Genomic DNA, 18,169 nt, shown 5'->3' with positions numbered 1-18,169 from the left:
TTTTTTTGCATTTATTGAATTGTTTCGACATAAAACACTATGACTTTTTTGTCATTTTTTTCAACATGCTATATTATGACTTTTCCATCATTTTTTACGACAAACTACGCCTGGTTTCTACACACTATACCGTACCTTATTTCGACATAAAATACCATGTTTTTTATGCATTTAATGCATTTTTTCGACAGAGTATATTATGTTTTTAATTAAAAAAATCGACAATGCTATGACTTTTTTTCAACATACTATGTGGTTTTTTCTAAAAAATATTGACATGCTATGCTATGACTTTTTTTCGACGGCTATGTAGATATAAAGAGACATTTTTTACAACACATTATACAATTACTATACTACGACACTTTTATTGACTTTCTTTCTATCACTTAATTTTATAAGTTGTTTTGATGACATATATTCTATGTAGACTATATTATAATTTTGTATTTACATTATTATTTTATGTATATTTATGAATCAACATTGTTAAAGTCAATCTTCATTCTGTTTTTCTATGACAAAATCTTCTATGAACTTTTATCACATCTATATTTTTGAACTTTGATGATTTATTTTGTGGCATATTAGAGTTTTCACTGTATGGCTTGTGTATGTGATGATTGAAAACATTTCTAGAGCCGTTCAAACAATGTTGAGCATGTTTTTTAAGCTGTTAAAGAACACCTGTTGCTTCTACAATACCAAATAGACAATTGTTGTGTTATCAACCCACCTTTAAAAGCTGTAAAGCCACCTCAACAGTGATTTTTGTAAAAGTATATCAGGAATATAATTATTCACCAACCCTACATTCATGTCCAATACTCTGGTTAATACCTGCAAATTACAGACAATCAGAACAAATAATTAGATTCAGAATAAGAACCATAATACCAGGAAATTAGGTTTTGTGACTGTTGCTCCATTTTAGAATCAAATAATGAAACGATAATAAAAAACAGAAGGGCAGTGAGCGGGGCTTTTAGGAAGGCCACTTCACACCGTCCTTCTCCTGATGTAGCTATAAAAGGAATGTATATCTGCCATCTTTGTACATTCTTCTCAGAAAATATAGAATGTGTCAGCTCAGCCCCTTGAGAAGCTGATGTTTTTCCAGTGTAGGCACGAGGAAACAGCAGTGCTACAGCTCAGCACATGGTTGGACCACATGAAGGCATTATTACGCCATATTCCTCCGTTGTTGTTTGACTGAGACATATTTCCAGACGGCTGCGGCAGGAGATGAGGGATATGCTACGAGCGAAAGAGTCCTCGCTCTCGCTGCCAGCCCCCGACCCTTTCATAATCGCCCAGGAATTAGGCACATCCCAGTTAGAGCACTAGTAGAGTGAGTTATGGCTGCGGTGGTGTTTCCTGAGAAGCCTGCCAAAAAGATGATTTAGATAGATCACACGTCTGGGGTCTGAGGTTCCTCGGACACTGTTTAAACACAAGTCTTCATTCTGAGGACAGAGGAATGTGAAGGGTGCAGAGTGAAAAACCCATCACCTAACAGTGACATTTCCAACATGACAGACAATGTATGGCTCATCTCTGACCAAGACTTGGACACTTGAGCATAATCAAAAAGAAGACTTTTTCTTGATCATAATACAAGCTTGCACTTTGAGTTAAAGATTATACAGCATTACACCATGCAACAAACTCACTTGATTTCACTTAAAAAAGTCCTTTATTTAGTTTAATACATAGGGCGGTTTGTATTGAAATATGTATACATTCAGCTTTACAATTCTTACAGGAATTTCCCCACCAAATTCCTGAAATACACACAATTTACAAGGTATACATGTTTCAACATATTTCTGAAGACATAAGACAGCTATACCGGTTAAATAAGTAAAAGCCACTTCCTTTTTGTTTAGTTATTCCATTCATTTCCAATGGTTTGCAATCTTTTACTTGCAGCTAAATATAAGTTAAAGTATTTATAGTAAAAAGCCTCTGAAGGCCATTCACTGGACAAACAAACAAATAAATGGCACGCAGAGTTTCCCATGCAATTAAACAATATTTAAAAAAAAGTGGTGATAAGACCTGCTTTGTATCCATGTCTTTTTCACGATCCCTGTTTCACTTTCAGAACGGCGTTTCCCAGAAGACAGACCAGCACTCGAATACTACAAACATGGTGAGGGGTCGGGGGTACGTACATTTATAACGGCTTCTCAGATGCAAACACAGAGATAGGAGTACTGTAAAATCCATTAGCACTGGGAGCACACAGCGTTTTCTTTGATTTTCCAAATTCAGTGGAAACACCCTTATGACTCACTGCCCCGTTTAATATTGAACACTTTTCCTTTGTGTCTGTCCAGTCGGAGGGATCCATATGAAAAACCATAGGAGTGTTATTACTGATATTATCTGTCTGAGTGAGGAGGTGCCAGTAGGTCGCACTCCATTAAAGCAACTCGTTACAACAAAGGCGTGCAATTTTAAAGAGGTTCAGTCTTCTTCGGCACCCAGTGGAAAGCTCGCTGGTGCCAATCTCTTTGATTTATGCACTCTTCAAAAAAAAAAAACACACCAAAAGTTTGAAGTCCCAAGTCAATAAAAAGTTGTAAAACGTCATTCCAGACAGTTGGTAACTCTATTAGGTTGTGAAGAAATGAGGCAGTTGTGTGAACAACACATGATACCAAGCCTTTAGCCTCTAGTGCTGAGCGGGAATACAAGACGGCTTGGCGTGATAAGCTTCTCCATAAGCAACAGCGTAATGTTCATAGAGTCTGGGGGCAGGATCAAGCACAGGACAAGGGGGGGGGAGTCGGCCCTGCTTTGATACAGATGTGCTTACTAAGGCGAGGTGCTCCGAGGACAATAAGCATGCTGTAGACAAGACAGAGTCAAATCTGTGTTTCCATTCTCATTCTCATTATCAGACTGCAGACTGCATCGAGCCATGAGCCTGACTCACTTTGGTTTCTACTAGGACTCATTTCACTGCCCTGCTTCATTTAAATCCAGTGGTGGAAAAAGTACTCAGATCCTATACTTTAGTCAGATTAGTAATACCACCGTTTAAAAATACTCCATTGGACGTAAGTAAGTCGTGAGTTCAAAATGTTACTTTAGTAAAAGTAGAGAAATATCACCAGCAAAATGTACTTAGAGTAATTAAAGCGCTGATTTTGCAGATTGGCTCTCTTTTCTTATTACAGAGTATTATATTATTCTGTTTTAATAACTTATAAATACATTTAAGAGTTTTTTTGTTTGATTTTAAAATTGGAGCACATTTAGAATATTTTGAGTTCTATCAAGTGGGTTAGTAGTTTATATAAATCATATAAACACGTCATGTTAATGTGATTTTGTTCTTTCTCCTAGGTGAAGTTGAGTAGAAGAATAAAGTTAAGTACAGAACTGGATTCAGTTAATTCCACCACTGTTTAAATCCTCTGTATGAAACGAGAATGGTTAACATTTTGACCAAGGACCAGAAACTGCACAAAAAAACGAACTCAAAACAAAACAGGAGAGAAACTCACTCAAATCCCATTGAGAGGAAGGCCGAGCTGAATTTGCATTTTTAGCGCAGCGTTGTTATTAGAAAGTGTGCAAAAGTCTGTGAGGACACAGGTAGTGTGTGTGTGTGTGTGTGTGTGTGTGTGTGTGTGTGTGTGTGTGTGTGTGGACAGGAGACCTCCACTGCCTTCATGTCTGAGGAGGGAGCTCAGCTCAGGACAGCACACAGTGGGGGGGGGGGTTTGGCTGTGTGTGTGTGTGTGTGTGTGTGTGTGTGTGTGTGTGTGTGTGTGTGTGTGTGTGTGTGTGTGTGTGTGTGTGTGTGTGTGTGTGTGTGTGTGTGTGCGTGTGTGTGTGTGTGCGTGTGTGTGTGTGTGTGTGCATGTGTGTTTGTTTGTGTGTATCTGCATGCGTTGTCTAGACCAGGGAGCAGAAGCCGCCACAGCTTCCCCCGCCCCCGTCATCGTCGGAAAGCTGGACCCCTCGGCCGTGGGTCTCGCTCTGCCATAACCCCGGGGTCTGGATGATCTTCTCCACCAGCTCCTCGAACGCACACTGGACACCGTCACGGGTCTTAGCACTCGCCTCTACGGAGAGAGAGAAACAAAAAGGACAGATAGAGAGAAAAGAGGCAAAACAAGACGAGTTGGATGGAATGGATTAAAGAAGAAAGAGGACTGTTCATGTCTGCATCTTGATATCATCAAATGCTGGGCTCGGAGCGCGGGGGGGGGGAGGTGGAAAATGTCTCAACAATAACTGATACCCAGACTCATTAAGATGCTAATTAGACATCAATCTTAGTTATGAAATCTAATCAGAATTAATGTAGAAAAGGCCTAGGACATGGATATTTTAACAAAATATTTTAATTGAAAAATGTTTGATGAAGACAGAAACTAGAAATGCAAGCTCTTTTAAATAACGAAAAACACCGGGCGAATAAGAGCGCATGGACGATGATATATTAAGCCCGTTTTATGAATAGAGCAATGCATTCCTCAGAAACGAGTTATTTCAAAGTGGTTTCCCCGGTGTAATGGCCTGCTGTAACTCATGCCCAGCAGCCCTTTGTAGAGCGGGGAATCCTCCCGACTTACCTATAAAAAGCATGGAATGTTTTCTTGCAAACTTCAGCCCCTCGGCCCTGTCTAGATCGTGGTTTTCCTAAAACAAAAGAGAGGTAATGGCTTATTCCAGGTCTGCCAGGCGGAGCCGTGAGCTGCTGTGGCCGTCAGAGAGGAAAAGTGAATTTCACAGACAAAGAACAGGACATTCATCATGCTCTACTTAGTGGGCATTTCATCCTGGTGTGCTGGTGAAGGAAGGAGCAGCTGCCAAAATATGAAAGTGAGTCTGCCACGGTCAGTTAGCTCTGTAATTTGTCAAATGGCTGTAAGATGATTTTCAGTTTTTTGAGGAAACTAATATTTAATTTCCTGTTCTCTGAAATATATGTTTATAGTAAAAGAAAAATGATATATAATGAATTATGCAAAAGCGCCCACCTTATCGATCTTGTTTCCAACAAGCATCTTCACGAGGTCGTTCCTCGTGCAGTACGTCTCCAGCTCATTGAGCCAGTTGTCCAGCTTGGTGAAGGTTTCCCGTCGTGTGACATCATACACTGGGACAAACCAAATACAGAATAGAGTTTCAGAATAAAGGCATACACACATTGTACATGTTCTCATAGCTTTATTTGAGGTGCTGATTAAGACCACATGAAAGGCATTTCTTCTATGAATCCATGTTTTAAAAATATCCTATTATTAGACGTATACTATATCAAAAAAGACTAATATTACTTTTAACCCTTTATTCTCTGTAGTGATTATGGCTTTCAATTTAAAAAATGATACTTGATTGCTGTTTTATTGAAAAGCACAGACATAATAACACTTAACGTCCGTAATCCTGAGTTATTTCAACATGTAAAAAATGGTATAATACAACAAATGAAGATTAAAATAACCACCTAAAATAAAAAGGTATTAACGTAAAAACACATGGTAGATCAAACCAAGGGACTAAAGCCTTGTGATATCAGAAGGGAAGCGATCATAATCCCAGCGTTAGAGCAGGGCGCCTTGTGTTTCTATACATCATTAGAGTGGTCAGAAACCGTAAGCTGCAGAGGAAGTCTGTTTAAGAGTTTGAACTAAGTTCCTGTGTGTGTTTGTGTGTGTGTGTTCATATACAAGCTGTACATGCATGTCCATATGTGAAGTCTGACTTAAGAGCATAAACTAACTTCCAGAGAGAAGAGGCTAGAAAGTGTGCGTGGGTCACAGGATGAAAAGCCATCACTCTCTTAACAACCAGGAGCCTGACCTGCCTGATGGAGCACACACACACACACACACACACACACACACACACACACACACACACACACACACACACACACACACACACACACACACACACACACACACACACACACACACACACACACACACACACACACACACACACACACACACACACACACACACACACACACACACACACACACACACACACACACACACACACACACACACACACACACACACACACACACACACACACACACACACACTACAGGTGTTGGAGCAATGATGGCGTCGACTGCTCGGCTTACCCAGGATGACTCCCTGGGCTCCGCGGTAGTAACTGGGCGTCAGGGTTCGGAAGCGCTCCTGTCCCGCCGTGTCCTGCAAAACACAAGCAGCTCAGCTCTGAGACACTCACAGGGAAATCAGGACGTTCCAACAGACACAGGGAAAAGCAGGGCGGAAGGGGACGTAAACAACAAGGCCGACTGCTCTGAGGGGAGCACGGAGGCAGGAGCGGTGTTACATAAGCGCCATCTACTGGCCGCTGGAGGGAACATTCAGATAGGGGTCAGGAGACGGTTCATCTCTCTCCTCTAATTTACAGATAAGAGCCATATTTTAGTTTGAGGGGTGACAGGAGAGAGTGGAGCAGAGCTGACACTTACCCATATCGCCAGCTTTGCCTTGTTTCCGTCCACAGAAACGGTCTTCACTTTGAAGTCAACACCTGTCAAATAAAAACAAAAATCGGTCAGTAATCATGCAAAACTAATTATGAGAATCTGAATACTTTGCAGGAAATGTAGGTTGCTCCATTATATCATTAATTAAATTAAATATTTAAAAATAAAGAGAACAAATATAAGTTAAAGTAAGAATGAGCAATAAGAAGATTAAATATATATTAGTGTTAATAGGATATGAATGCTGAATTGCTCAGTTTAAAGGGGCTTAAGGCCTGAATCCCAGTATGGAGACTCTCCAAAATATCAAATCCCTGACAGACTATAATTATGGATGATGAATTGTCTGATCATACACACCACACTTTGTCTCTGAACTTCTGCTAACCCCAACTCTTCAGACTGGCATTGTGCCCTTCCCATGTCCTGTCTTTAAATCAAAGTGTGACTGTGTGTTCATATCCACCACAAAGGGACGGTGTGTGGTTCAATGTCCTAAAGGTCTGTATTAGAGAATCCACCACCTGCACAACGGCTCAGGGAACCATGATTCACCCTGAGAGATCCAGCCGCGAGAGGAAGAGACATTTACATGAAAATAACAGCACTGTCCCCCATCCCCTCAACAAGTAAATCTCCTCTATTGCCTTTGTGCAGTGTCTCGTCGTGTTTGCGTGACATATCTGGCCGGAGCTTTAGCATCCACTGACAGATTTACCAGGGAAATGTACACTTGTGTCAGGCTTGTTTTTACATCTGGGGCTAGGGAGGAGAGTACAGCTCCGAGCCAAAACACAGGAGGAGAAGAGGGGACACGAAGACAGGCGGAGGATATATGACATTAGAATGTGCACCACACACAGGATAAAAAGCGTTCACACAGTCAATCACAACAACTAGCTCAAGTCCAGCAGGGTTGCTCGGATACTGTTGCCAAAAGCATGTGGAGAGGAGTTTCCGCTGAACGTTCCCCTAACCTTGGACCAGACGGACCTCTCCCAGAGAACATACAGTTACACATCTGTTCGGAACACAACAACATGCTACTGCTGGAAGACAACATGTCTGCAGGCCTCAAAACAGCCCTAAATATAAATATGACATAAACACAACAAGGTGAGTCAGCGTTTCCCTGTCTTGTCTCTTTTTAACCCTTTGTAATGACTGATCCCAAGTGATGATAACTTTATCAAAGGGGACCCATCATGCTATATTTGAATAATATATTGTAGGGCTAGTACTCGAGTTGAGGGGGGATGAGGGGGGATGGCATCCCCCCTGAAATAAAAACGGTCAAAATCATCCCCCTTCTAAAACTGCCATCCCTTATGTCATTTCATCAATGAACGTGGCACTGGTATTACTGCTATTTCAACATTCATTTTGCGCATTTTGAGTAAAATACTGTGGACGAGGGAGCACGCACACACGCAATGACATTTTTACCAAGTCACTGACGCTATGCTATGCGAGTGCCCTAGAGGGCACCAGAGCGCTGTGATGCGCCTGTTTGATTGATGCCAGAAGCTGCATAGCAGCACTCGCGCAGGTAACGGTCATTACAATGGCCAAGCGACCAGGAGGACAACGCAATCTGAGGGACTTCATATTTAAAAAGGCTAAAAATAAGTCAAGAGTCAGTAATCTTAGTCGTTACTCATTAATTTTGTCACCAAAGGTGGAATCTATGGACATAAGCAGCAATAACAACTTAGTTTGGAGTTTAGGTACGTTTTTCTCTCGTGTTAGCTAGCTGGTAAGACTCAAAACTGTTGATGAAATGATACCAGTACCACCAGCACCAGAAGAGCTGAAACCCCTCCTTCAAGCAGTGAACACTCTGGTCATCTCCACAGCTGAGTGTGAACGTGGGTTTAGTCAGATGAACATTTTAACCACAAGTAGAAGCTCCCTAGAGGTAAAAAGCATGTCAGCCTTGCTTTTCATCAAGTGTGTTGGCCCTCCACTGAACAAGTTCAGACCAGATGCATATGTCAAGACTTGGCTTCATAGCCATTGCTTAGCTAACAATCCGATAGCAAGAGCCAGAAAAATCGAGACCAAAACGCATTATTATGAAAATCTTTGGAAACTTCTATGAGATGGGGGAGAGTGATATAGGCAGCCATTGACAACATTGATCCTATTTTGTATTATCTGTATAATCGTTTAATATATTTTGTAAACAATTTCAATTTGCACTTAATGCCCTGTTAAAAAAAGTAACATTGGGAATGTTAACATAAAAGATTTGTATTTGACCTGCAATAAAATGATGACGGATCAATATATTTCAAAAATGTTTCCTCAATTGTTTCATTAAGTGTTACATTTACATAATGATTTAATTAATCACGATACAAAATTAACCCTTTAGATACCAGTTGTGATCGTATACCAGTAACTGCTTTTTTGAACAAATATTCTATAATTCAATATTCTAAAAACAATTTTGACTTTATTATTAGTATCATCAGCTGATCCATCTGAATAATAAATGAGGGACTGTTAACCTACAATATTTGTACCATAGACTTCCATTATAACCACTTTTGTGTATCCCCTCCCCCCCTTTAAATTAAAGTGAAAAAAAGATTTTGCACTAATTGTCCTCTGCATTTGACCCTAAATGTTAATGGTGCCATGGCAGCCCGGGGACCGACTCCAATTCTGAGGTGCCTTGGTCAAGAGCAATGAAAGGAGTATCTGAACATCCATAACATGCATGTTGTTTTAGGAATATAATAATTATCTTTATGCTGGTTGGTCTCCCACCCTCTGCGGGTTATCAGCACAAATTATGTCCCCATATTAGAGATGTCCCGATCCGATCACGTGATCGGGGATCGGAGCCGATCACGTGATTTTCAAAAGATCGGAATCGGGAGAAAAAAAATCGGGGATCGTTTTTTTTTTTTTTTTATAAATACTTTAAAAAATATATATATATTCAATGTTACAAAACAAAAATGACCATGTTCAAGTCTTAAAGTCATCCTGAGGCCTTAGTTTTGGTTTCAAATTACAGAACATCATGTATGTGTTGCTTCTTTGGGGCTTGTTTTTATAGACCTGGTTGCTTATTTCTCTCAAATCTGGCAACAGAGTGGGCGCAGTGTCTAATAGTAGCAGTAAGCTAACGAGTACTGAAAGCTTTATTTTGTTTTGATCCAATGCTGCACAACTGAACTGATCCATTGCTGCTGTGAAAGAAAGAAGCTATATCCATGTTGGTTAGAATATCCAATTTAAATAAAAAAAATAACCTTAAGGGACAACTTGAATGCTTTTTTTCTTTTTTTTCTCTTAATGCATTGCATAAAGATCGGATCGGGAAAAATCGGTATCGGCAAATTGTCAAAATCAAATGATCGGAATCGGATCGGGAGCAAAAAAAGGTGATCGGGACATCCCTACCCCATATGATAAAATCCACCATCCCCCCTGATTTCTTTTTTACAACTTGAGTACTGAGTAGGGCCATACCTACAGTGGGGCAAAAAAGTATTTAGTCAGCCACCAATTGTGCAAGTTCTCCCACTTAAAAAGATGAGAGGCCTGTAATTTTCATCCTAGGTATACCTCAACTATGAGAGACAAAATAAAATTAAAAAAAATCCAGAAAATCACATTGTCTGATTTTTAAAGAATTTATTTGCAAATTATGGTGGAAAATAAGTATTTGGTCACCGACAAACAAACAAGATTTCTGGCTCTCACAGACCTGTAACTTCTTCTTTAAGAGCCTCCTCTGTCCTCCACTTGTTAACTGTATTAATGGCACCTGTTTGAACTCGTTATCAGTATAAAAGACACCTGTCCACAACCTCAAACAGTCACACTCCAAACTCCACTATGGCCAAGACCAAAGAGCAGTCAAAGGACACCAGAAACAAAATTGTAGACCTGCACCAGGCTGGGAAGACTGAATCTGCAATAGGTAAGCAGCTACTCAACTGTGGGAGCAATTATTAGAAAATGGAAGACATACAAGACCACTGATAATCTCCCTCGATCTGGGGCTCCACGCAAGATCTCACCCCGTGGGGTCAAAATGATCACAAGAACGGTGAGCAAAAATCCCAGAACCACACGGGGGGACCTATTCAATAACCTGCAGAGAGCTGGGACCAAAGTAACAAAGGCTACCATCAGTAACACACTACGCCGCCAGGGACTCAAAACCTGCAGTGCCAGACGTGTCCCCCTGCTTAAGCCAGTACATGTCCAGGCCCGTCTGAAGTTTGCTCGAGAGCATTTAGATGATCCAGAAGAGGATTGGGAGAATGTCATATGGTCAGATGAAACCAAAATAACTTTTTGGTAAAAACTCAACTAGACGTGTTTGGAGGAGAAAGAATGCTGAGTTGCATCCAAAGAACACCATACCTACTGTGAAACATGGGGGGGGGGGAACATCATGCTTTGGAGCTGTTTTTCTGCAAAGGGACCAGGACGACTGATCCGTGTAAAGGAAAGAATGAATGGGGCCATGTATCGTGAGATTTTGAGTGACAGCCTCCTTCCATCAGCAAGGGCATTGAAGATGAAACGTGGCTGGGTCTTTCAGCATGACAATGATCCCAAACACACCGCCCGGGCAACGAAGGAGTGGCTTCGTAAGAAGCATCTCAAGGTCCTGGAGTGGCCTTGCCAGTCTCCAGATCTCAACCCCATAGAAAATCTTTGGAGGGAGTTGAAAGTCCGTGTTGCCCAGCGACAGCCCCAAAACACCACTGCTCTAGAAGAGATCTGCATGGAGGAATGGGCCAAAATACCAGCAACAGTGTGAAAACCTTGTGAAGACTTACAGAAAACGTTTGACCTCTGTCATTGCCAACAAAGGTTATATAACAAAGTATTGAGATGAACTTTTGTTATTGACCAAATACTTATTTTCCACCATAATTTGCAAATAAATTCTTTAAAAATCAGACAATGGGATTTTCTTTTTTCTCATTTTGTCTCTCATAGTTGAGGTATACCTCGGATGAAAATTACAGGCCTCTCATCTTTTGATGAACTTGCACAATTGGTGGCTGACTAAATGCTTTGACCCAAGTTTTTCATTCATTGCATAACTACACCGTTTGTGTATATGATATGTCAATAAACCTTAGAAAATCTTGAAATCTTGAAAGGGATGTGCAAAATAGCAATTATATACAGTCTTTAATTAACCATTAGTAGAGAATAACGAGAAATGAATATACTTTATAGACATCTGCAGATTTAGTCTTCCCTGAATTTTACTCAGGTGTAACTAAAGTGTGCTTTAAGGGTTGTTTATTTTTCACATCATTACTCAGAATTTGCAAAGTAACTAAAATAAATGTAGTGGAGTAAAAATACCAGGTTAACCTCTGAATTGTAGTGGAGTAGAATTACAAAGTAACAATGAGCTGTCATGTGGGTATATATTAATGCTGCCCATTATGGACACAAGAGATTTTCACCCATTTAGTAATTACATGTTTTAAATGTGTACACACCAATGTGTTTCCCATCGCCTAAACCTCCAGGGCTGTACACAGTTTAATACTGTCAACTTATAATTTTGGGAAAAAATAAAACGTCTTTTAAAACTACAATTCCCAGTAGAGACGTGCCATAGAGAACATGTCGCAAACATAGACTGTATATATAAAGGTTGCGAAACACAATAGCCAGCGTGTGTAGTTCTCGGGGGGCGTTCGAGTCCAGTTAGTCTGGCGTGGTTTCATTCCATTTCAAAGAGCTTGACGCTCGGCGTAACCTTGGCCACTCCAACATCCAAATCCCAGAGCTTGAAGATTAATCATGGGGTTTGTCAACGGGACTGTAGTCCCAAACGATAGCTGGGAATTATGGGTAGTGTAGTGTCTTCGGCCATCCTAAACTGAATTTTTTTTCGGATATCATATCGCATTAACAACACCACATCTGGCTTCACAGAGATCTTCTGTTACTGTCCTTTCTTCTTAGAGGTATACAGAAACACGTAACTCTGGATTTGTTTTAATGTTTGAGGTGCAATAAACGACATAGCAGCTTTCTGGCATGTTACAACTGTTATTTTTTGCCTCGTCATTGAGAGTAACAGCTGGCGAAATTACAGCCTCGCCTACTGATTTCAAATGTATGCTCTAAAATGATATTTATAAATGACTATTATCATTATTATAAGCAAGACAATAAATGGCAAAGATATGTAGAAAATAAACGTAGTTAAGATACTTTCATAAGAAACGTAACGTGGGAGAAAATATGTTTCTAGAAGATATATAGAAAATAAACGTATTTGAGATACGTTCATAACGACCGTAACGTGGGAGAAAATACGTTTCTCGCTAAACGTAATTGAGGATGCAGTATAGCTCTGTGGGAACGTCATTTTTAGGAGACAGGGTTGCGGGAGGGGACATTGACAGAGGATTACTCAAAAGGTACACAGTAAGTACTTCATAGTACTTGTTGTGGGAGTAGTTTCACCACTAGCCTACTGAGTCCAACAGGGTTGATCTCACGAATAACTATTGGCAGAAAAAATAATAACAAACTCGAGAGACGGCTGAGTTGACCGCAGTGCAGAATCGCTGTATCGTGGAAATCTCCTAACAATGTTGTCCATTTTAGACACAGGCCTATTATATTTCCAGCCCTTAATAACATTCATTTTCTGGGCTCAATGTGTGTGTTGGCTGTTTTCGTTGTGAAAGCAAATGGACCGTAGATACACGGATTGACAGTCCTCATCTGTGCTCTTATTTTGAAAGACAACTTCCGGTAGCAGAATATGAAAAAACGGGGGGTTTTTTGTTTCGGTTTTTCTAGTGATTTAATTTTTTGTTTTTAGAAGTAGAAAATGAAAATCATCTCGTTTTTTAAGTTTAATAAATCCATTTTTGACCATGATAAAGAAAAACGCCAATTTTGGTTTTTCAATTTGAAAACGAAAATCAAATATCCAGTCGTTTTTTGTTTTTGAATATCCATTTGTGAAAAGAAAATCCAATGACCAAAACATACACTGACCCTGGTGCAGGTCTACAATTCTGTTTCTGGTGACCTTTGACAGCTCTTTGGTCTTGGCCATAGTGGAGTTTGGAGTGTGACTGTACGAGGTTGTGGACAGGTGTCTTTTATACTGATAACGAGTTCAAACAGGTGCCATTAATACAGTATTGTATTACACACATTGTATTAATACATCATTTACTTCATAACATATATATACTTTCATTATTAATACATAAATAAATGTATAAATGTATATATATCATTTTCTCCATTTGTCTCACTTGTTTTATTTTGATTTCATTTTTTAATGAAGGGGAACGGCGAAGACGAATGAATATTTTGTTTATATTTTATTTATTTATTCAAAATTATGCAAATAGAAGAAAAAAAAGATGTAATATTTCCAATACACTAATGGGACACTGTTACTCGGTTACACAGTTTAGGTGTGGCAGGGATGAAAATTGCAATAATCGAGATGGAGTGATGGCGGATTACATTTCTGTCGAATAAAGGAACTTCAGTCAACGATGGAGGCGTAGCTCCAATACAGACATCTCTTTGGCAAAAGCTCCCAGCAGAGATCCATGCCCTGACCTGGGAGAAGAGAAAAAGTGTTTCAACTGTTTCAACCTCTCCTGGGATGTGTGTCTCTAGCTGTAACAAAGAGAGCACTGTGAGCTATACGCGCCTTACAAACCACATTAGATACTAGGTGGTTCATTCCTCTAAACTCATCAGTAGAACATTGTAAATCTGGAGTTGCTGAATGCTTGAACATAAGACAAGGAAGGAAGTTACAGCCTTAAAAAACAACAGGTGTGTCCTCTGTGCTTCAAATGATTCATAACACTAAAAAGAAGCTGATATTATTGGCAGATCCATCACAATTTGGAAAGACATCGACTGAATTGCTGAATAATGTATGTCAAAGTTCACGGGATAAGATTGATAGCCTGGTCCACTGCAGATTTTTCCAACCTTTTCATGAAGTTTGAATTACCAGTAAATCAAATATATCTGTGGCTGAGAGGGTGTGTGGCATCGCGGTTACTTTCACTTCCAGCTCATTCCAGCTGTTAGCAGATCTTCTAAAAGGCCAAACATCTGCACAGTGACCTCAAATTGACTTTCATTTCAGGACAAAATCATCTTTAACTTGAAATAACTGATTTAAAACGCTCTGCAGTTGAGCCTGCTGGGTGTGTAATTGATACAAGAAGCGATTACAGTAGTTCTGTTTGGATTGTTGTCCAGAACAATGTGAAGGATCTGCCAGCCGCCGCAGCAGGGCGTACCAGCTAAGAGGCAGAATGAAGAAGAATTTATGCCTCAGTTACTCAATGTGGTAGCAATCGTTGTCTACGGTAGTCCTTTAGAAGTCCTAAAAACTAGGTACACTCATGTTTCAAGTATTCTACCTTTAGGAATCTTATAAAGGCCTGTTTCAGTTTAAACTTGAACACTAACATTAGATCTCACTGTTGCCTTACTGTTATCAAAACGTTTGGTTCTCAGCTGACAAAGGATGATACTTTGTCAGCTGAGTTTTTAAAGAAGTCCACACTCAAACCATCTGCTAGACGTCTTGGTTTAGAGTCTGATCCTCTGAACTTTGACCCTCACATTAAGAAATCGCTTTAGTCTCGTTTCTGGAACTCAGGAGTATTGCTACATCTGTCTAGCTTTGCCTAAAAGCATTGTAGAACACAGTGTCATCAATGCTTTTATCTCTACCTGCCTGGATTACTATAGCTCCCTATTTTCTTCTTTAAGCAAGTCTATTGGTTCAAAACTCATATGGATGATTGAGTCATACATGTGAGTTTTGAACACTCAGATTAATTAACATTTCTCTTAAATATCTCATGACCAAGGCTCACATAGGGTTGGATACATGGATACACTTTGTCCATTCTTTTTTGTGGGTATGAATAACATTCAAGGAGCTGACATATATAATATGAGCTGACACGTTGCTTTCCCCAAATGATTTAATTTAATAAAATCCTTGTTTGTGTGTACCATTAAAGACTTGTCTCATTTGCACTCCATTATAAAGCACTCGCTGTTACCACACAACAAAACACTGCTATTTCTTTACCTCTAACTGAGCTCATGTGTTACTCACCTATTGTTGCCGTTTGCTCTGGGTCAAATGTGTCATCTGTGAATCTCAAAAGAAGGCTGTTGACAGGAAGAAGGAAATAATTAGATCACGTCATTTATCACTAACAAACACAGCAGAAGTTTGTTTCAGTTATTCTATTCCATGCAGGTTGAGAAGTCGTTTGGTCTGGGATCAGGTTTCAATTTGCGTCATTTAGATAACAGGACAAGCAGCGTCTCACTGAGTTATGTATCTTTTTCTCTTTCTATTGACGTCTTTGATCTACACTTGCATTACACGTTGTACAGATGATATCACCGTCAGATTGCAGTGAGGACAGGGTTCATTTCTTAACTATGACCAATCAAGTGCTAAGGCCATAATCGCAGCGCTGATGATGGAATAAGCGCACCCTTTTTCCCCTGACCCAAGCCTAATTCTCTTATTTTTCCTCATGGGGCATGAGGAAGGATGCTGGAGGAGCGCTGACTGTTTATTGTTAGAGGGCCATTCAACTGATGAGCTAGGCTATGAGACAGCCAAGTAAGACATGTGTTCTGCGTAGGTCATTTGTTACGGTAAAATAAAACTTGTGTAATCAATGCCAGGCATCCCTGATGATTTAAGGGCTTCAACAGATTGCAGGGAAACATATTAAATATCTGCATGCAACTTCTAAAATTGTCCAGTCAGTGTGCCATCTTGACAATAGTACAGCTGGCTCAGGAGCATTCAAATCATGATATTGGAAACTAATGACAGACTGAAGTTTATTGTATTAAGGAAAAGCCTATTTCATAATAATAATAATAATAATAATACAAAATTGCATCCTTGAAAATGCCCTTTGGCTCAATAATGCACTAAAAAGGCAGCGGTTTTTTTTTCAAAATATAAGCAAACTAGGTCTATACATTATGGTGTTGGCATAATCTCAGTCTCTCCTCTGTGGTCTGTCATTACATTAAGAACGCTAACAGCACTACTGGAGAAAAGTGGGAAAGAAAACAAGACATTGCTACTGTTACACTAAAACAGGCCCAGATTCAAGATTTAAGTGAGCCTGCAAATAGGATGATGCCAACCAAATGGAACAGAGGAAGCAAGATGCAATATAGAGTCACATTTGTGCTGACATTTAAGGATGTTAAGGGCATGAATTAGTTCAAACATTTGAGATGATGTGCTTTCTCGACTAACATTTGGCTGAAGGGGATACTCATTCCCTTTAACATAGGATATCCTTTTGATCATGCTGAAGATCTCACTCTTCTGATTACTACACACTTTTGTGGTTCACTTTGTCATTTTAAGAATATGTGGCCCTGTCATCAGTTTGCAGTGATACATGATTATGAACCAGACAGTTCCCATGTCAAAAGGCTTACAATAAAGCTGTGGGCAGCTCATTACCTATGTACCATGCTATGACTATGGAAGGCATGCAGTACTAGATACCACATACTGCCATGTGATGGTTGATGGATCAGGCTGGCTATCAGGATTATTTCATGCAGTCTGGACCACAGAGGTGGATGCCAGAAAAACCTCAGCACGTTGGCATACTACCACATATACACTGCCAGACTCAGTAAAAACATTATACTCTACCTTGAATATTAGGCAGATTTGTGGTTGCTAACAAGGACCTGCTTACCACATGTTGGCAAAATCAAATGTGATGTCAAAGCTTTACAGCAGTCTTTGAAGAGGCCAAACTAACTGAAACATGACCTGTTATATGTAGCTATTTATTTAAGATAGTGCTAGCTAGCTCTGTTCATATTAATGTGTTAACCTCTTGATCTTAGATAAATATATGTATTACTGCCAGATAAAGTAAGATTAGAAATAGGGAATAGTTATTGCATAGCCGTCTCGATTGCAACATCTGTCAGACATGAAATGGGTGATGTCACACACAGCTACCTCCAGTTAGCTAAGGTTAGCTTGGCTGCCAACACCATGTACAAAGTAAAATCAAGGTCTGATTTTTACATTAAAGAATAAAAGCACTAAAGCGGAGAAGTCTAAATCATTTTTAAAATGCCGCATTATCTTTGAACATCACATAATTTGGTTGGCTGCTAAGCTAACGCTAGCTATCTCACTTAGCAGTGAGCCACGACATCATTTTCTTTGAGATAACTACAGCTTACCTTGACTTCCCAACACCACTTTCCCCTATTATCAGTATTTTCAGCGTCGTTAGTGTGTCGTCTTCCATTTTTCTTGAACAGTGAGCGATGTTACTCTTGATAAACGGCTAAAACAACCTGCTTAAAACGGCGTTCCTCGGTTACTTGCGTTCCTGTTTACAGCTTGCTACAAAGATAGTGGTTAATGTCTTGTTACGAAGACGCCTCACTCCAACCATATCCGGTTTGATTTTTTGGCACTTCCGCTTGTAGGTGATGGGTTTTTGATTACATAACAAAGAAGACCCTGGGATTATGATTATATATTGCAATACAATAGGACACACTTGGATACAAATTAGGTCTAATGAATTTGTTGTTTTTTAATTTGCATTTTATAATTGAATCATTCTCTTCAGGGAT

General features: G+C 39.8%; 1 protein-coding gene across 1 annotated transcript; it reads right to left on the bottom strand.

Moving 5' to 3' along the window:
• Positions 1 to 1,677: 1,677 nt before the first annotated feature.
• On the bottom strand, positions 1,678 to 17,969 carry LOC307025944 (ras-related protein Rab-18). Its single transcript, XM_079660956.1, has 7 exons — positions 17,768 to 17,969; positions 15,630 to 15,685; positions 6,482 to 6,543; positions 6,122 to 6,194; positions 5,004 to 5,122; positions 4,596 to 4,662; positions 1,678 to 4,082 (listed from the first exon to the last, which is right to left on the bottom strand). The coding sequence occupies exons 1-7, from the start codon at positions 17,833 to 17,835 to the stop codon at positions 3,913 to 3,915; spliced, it is 615 nt and encodes a 204-aa protein (XP_079517082.1). The 5' UTR covers positions 17,836 to 17,969; the 3' UTR covers positions 1,678 to 3,912.
• Positions 17,970 to 18,169: the final 200 nt, after the last annotated feature.

Source organism: Notothenia rossii, assembly GCF_949606895.1.
Source record: "Notothenia rossii genome assembly, chromosome: 12".
In the NCBI taxonomy this organism is placed as follows: domain Eukaryota; kingdom Metazoa; phylum Chordata; class Actinopteri; order Perciformes; family Nototheniidae; genus Notothenia; species Notothenia rossii.
The sequence above is the reverse complement of the archived record's forward strand: the minus strand, read 5'-3'. Positions and strand labels throughout refer to the sequence as shown.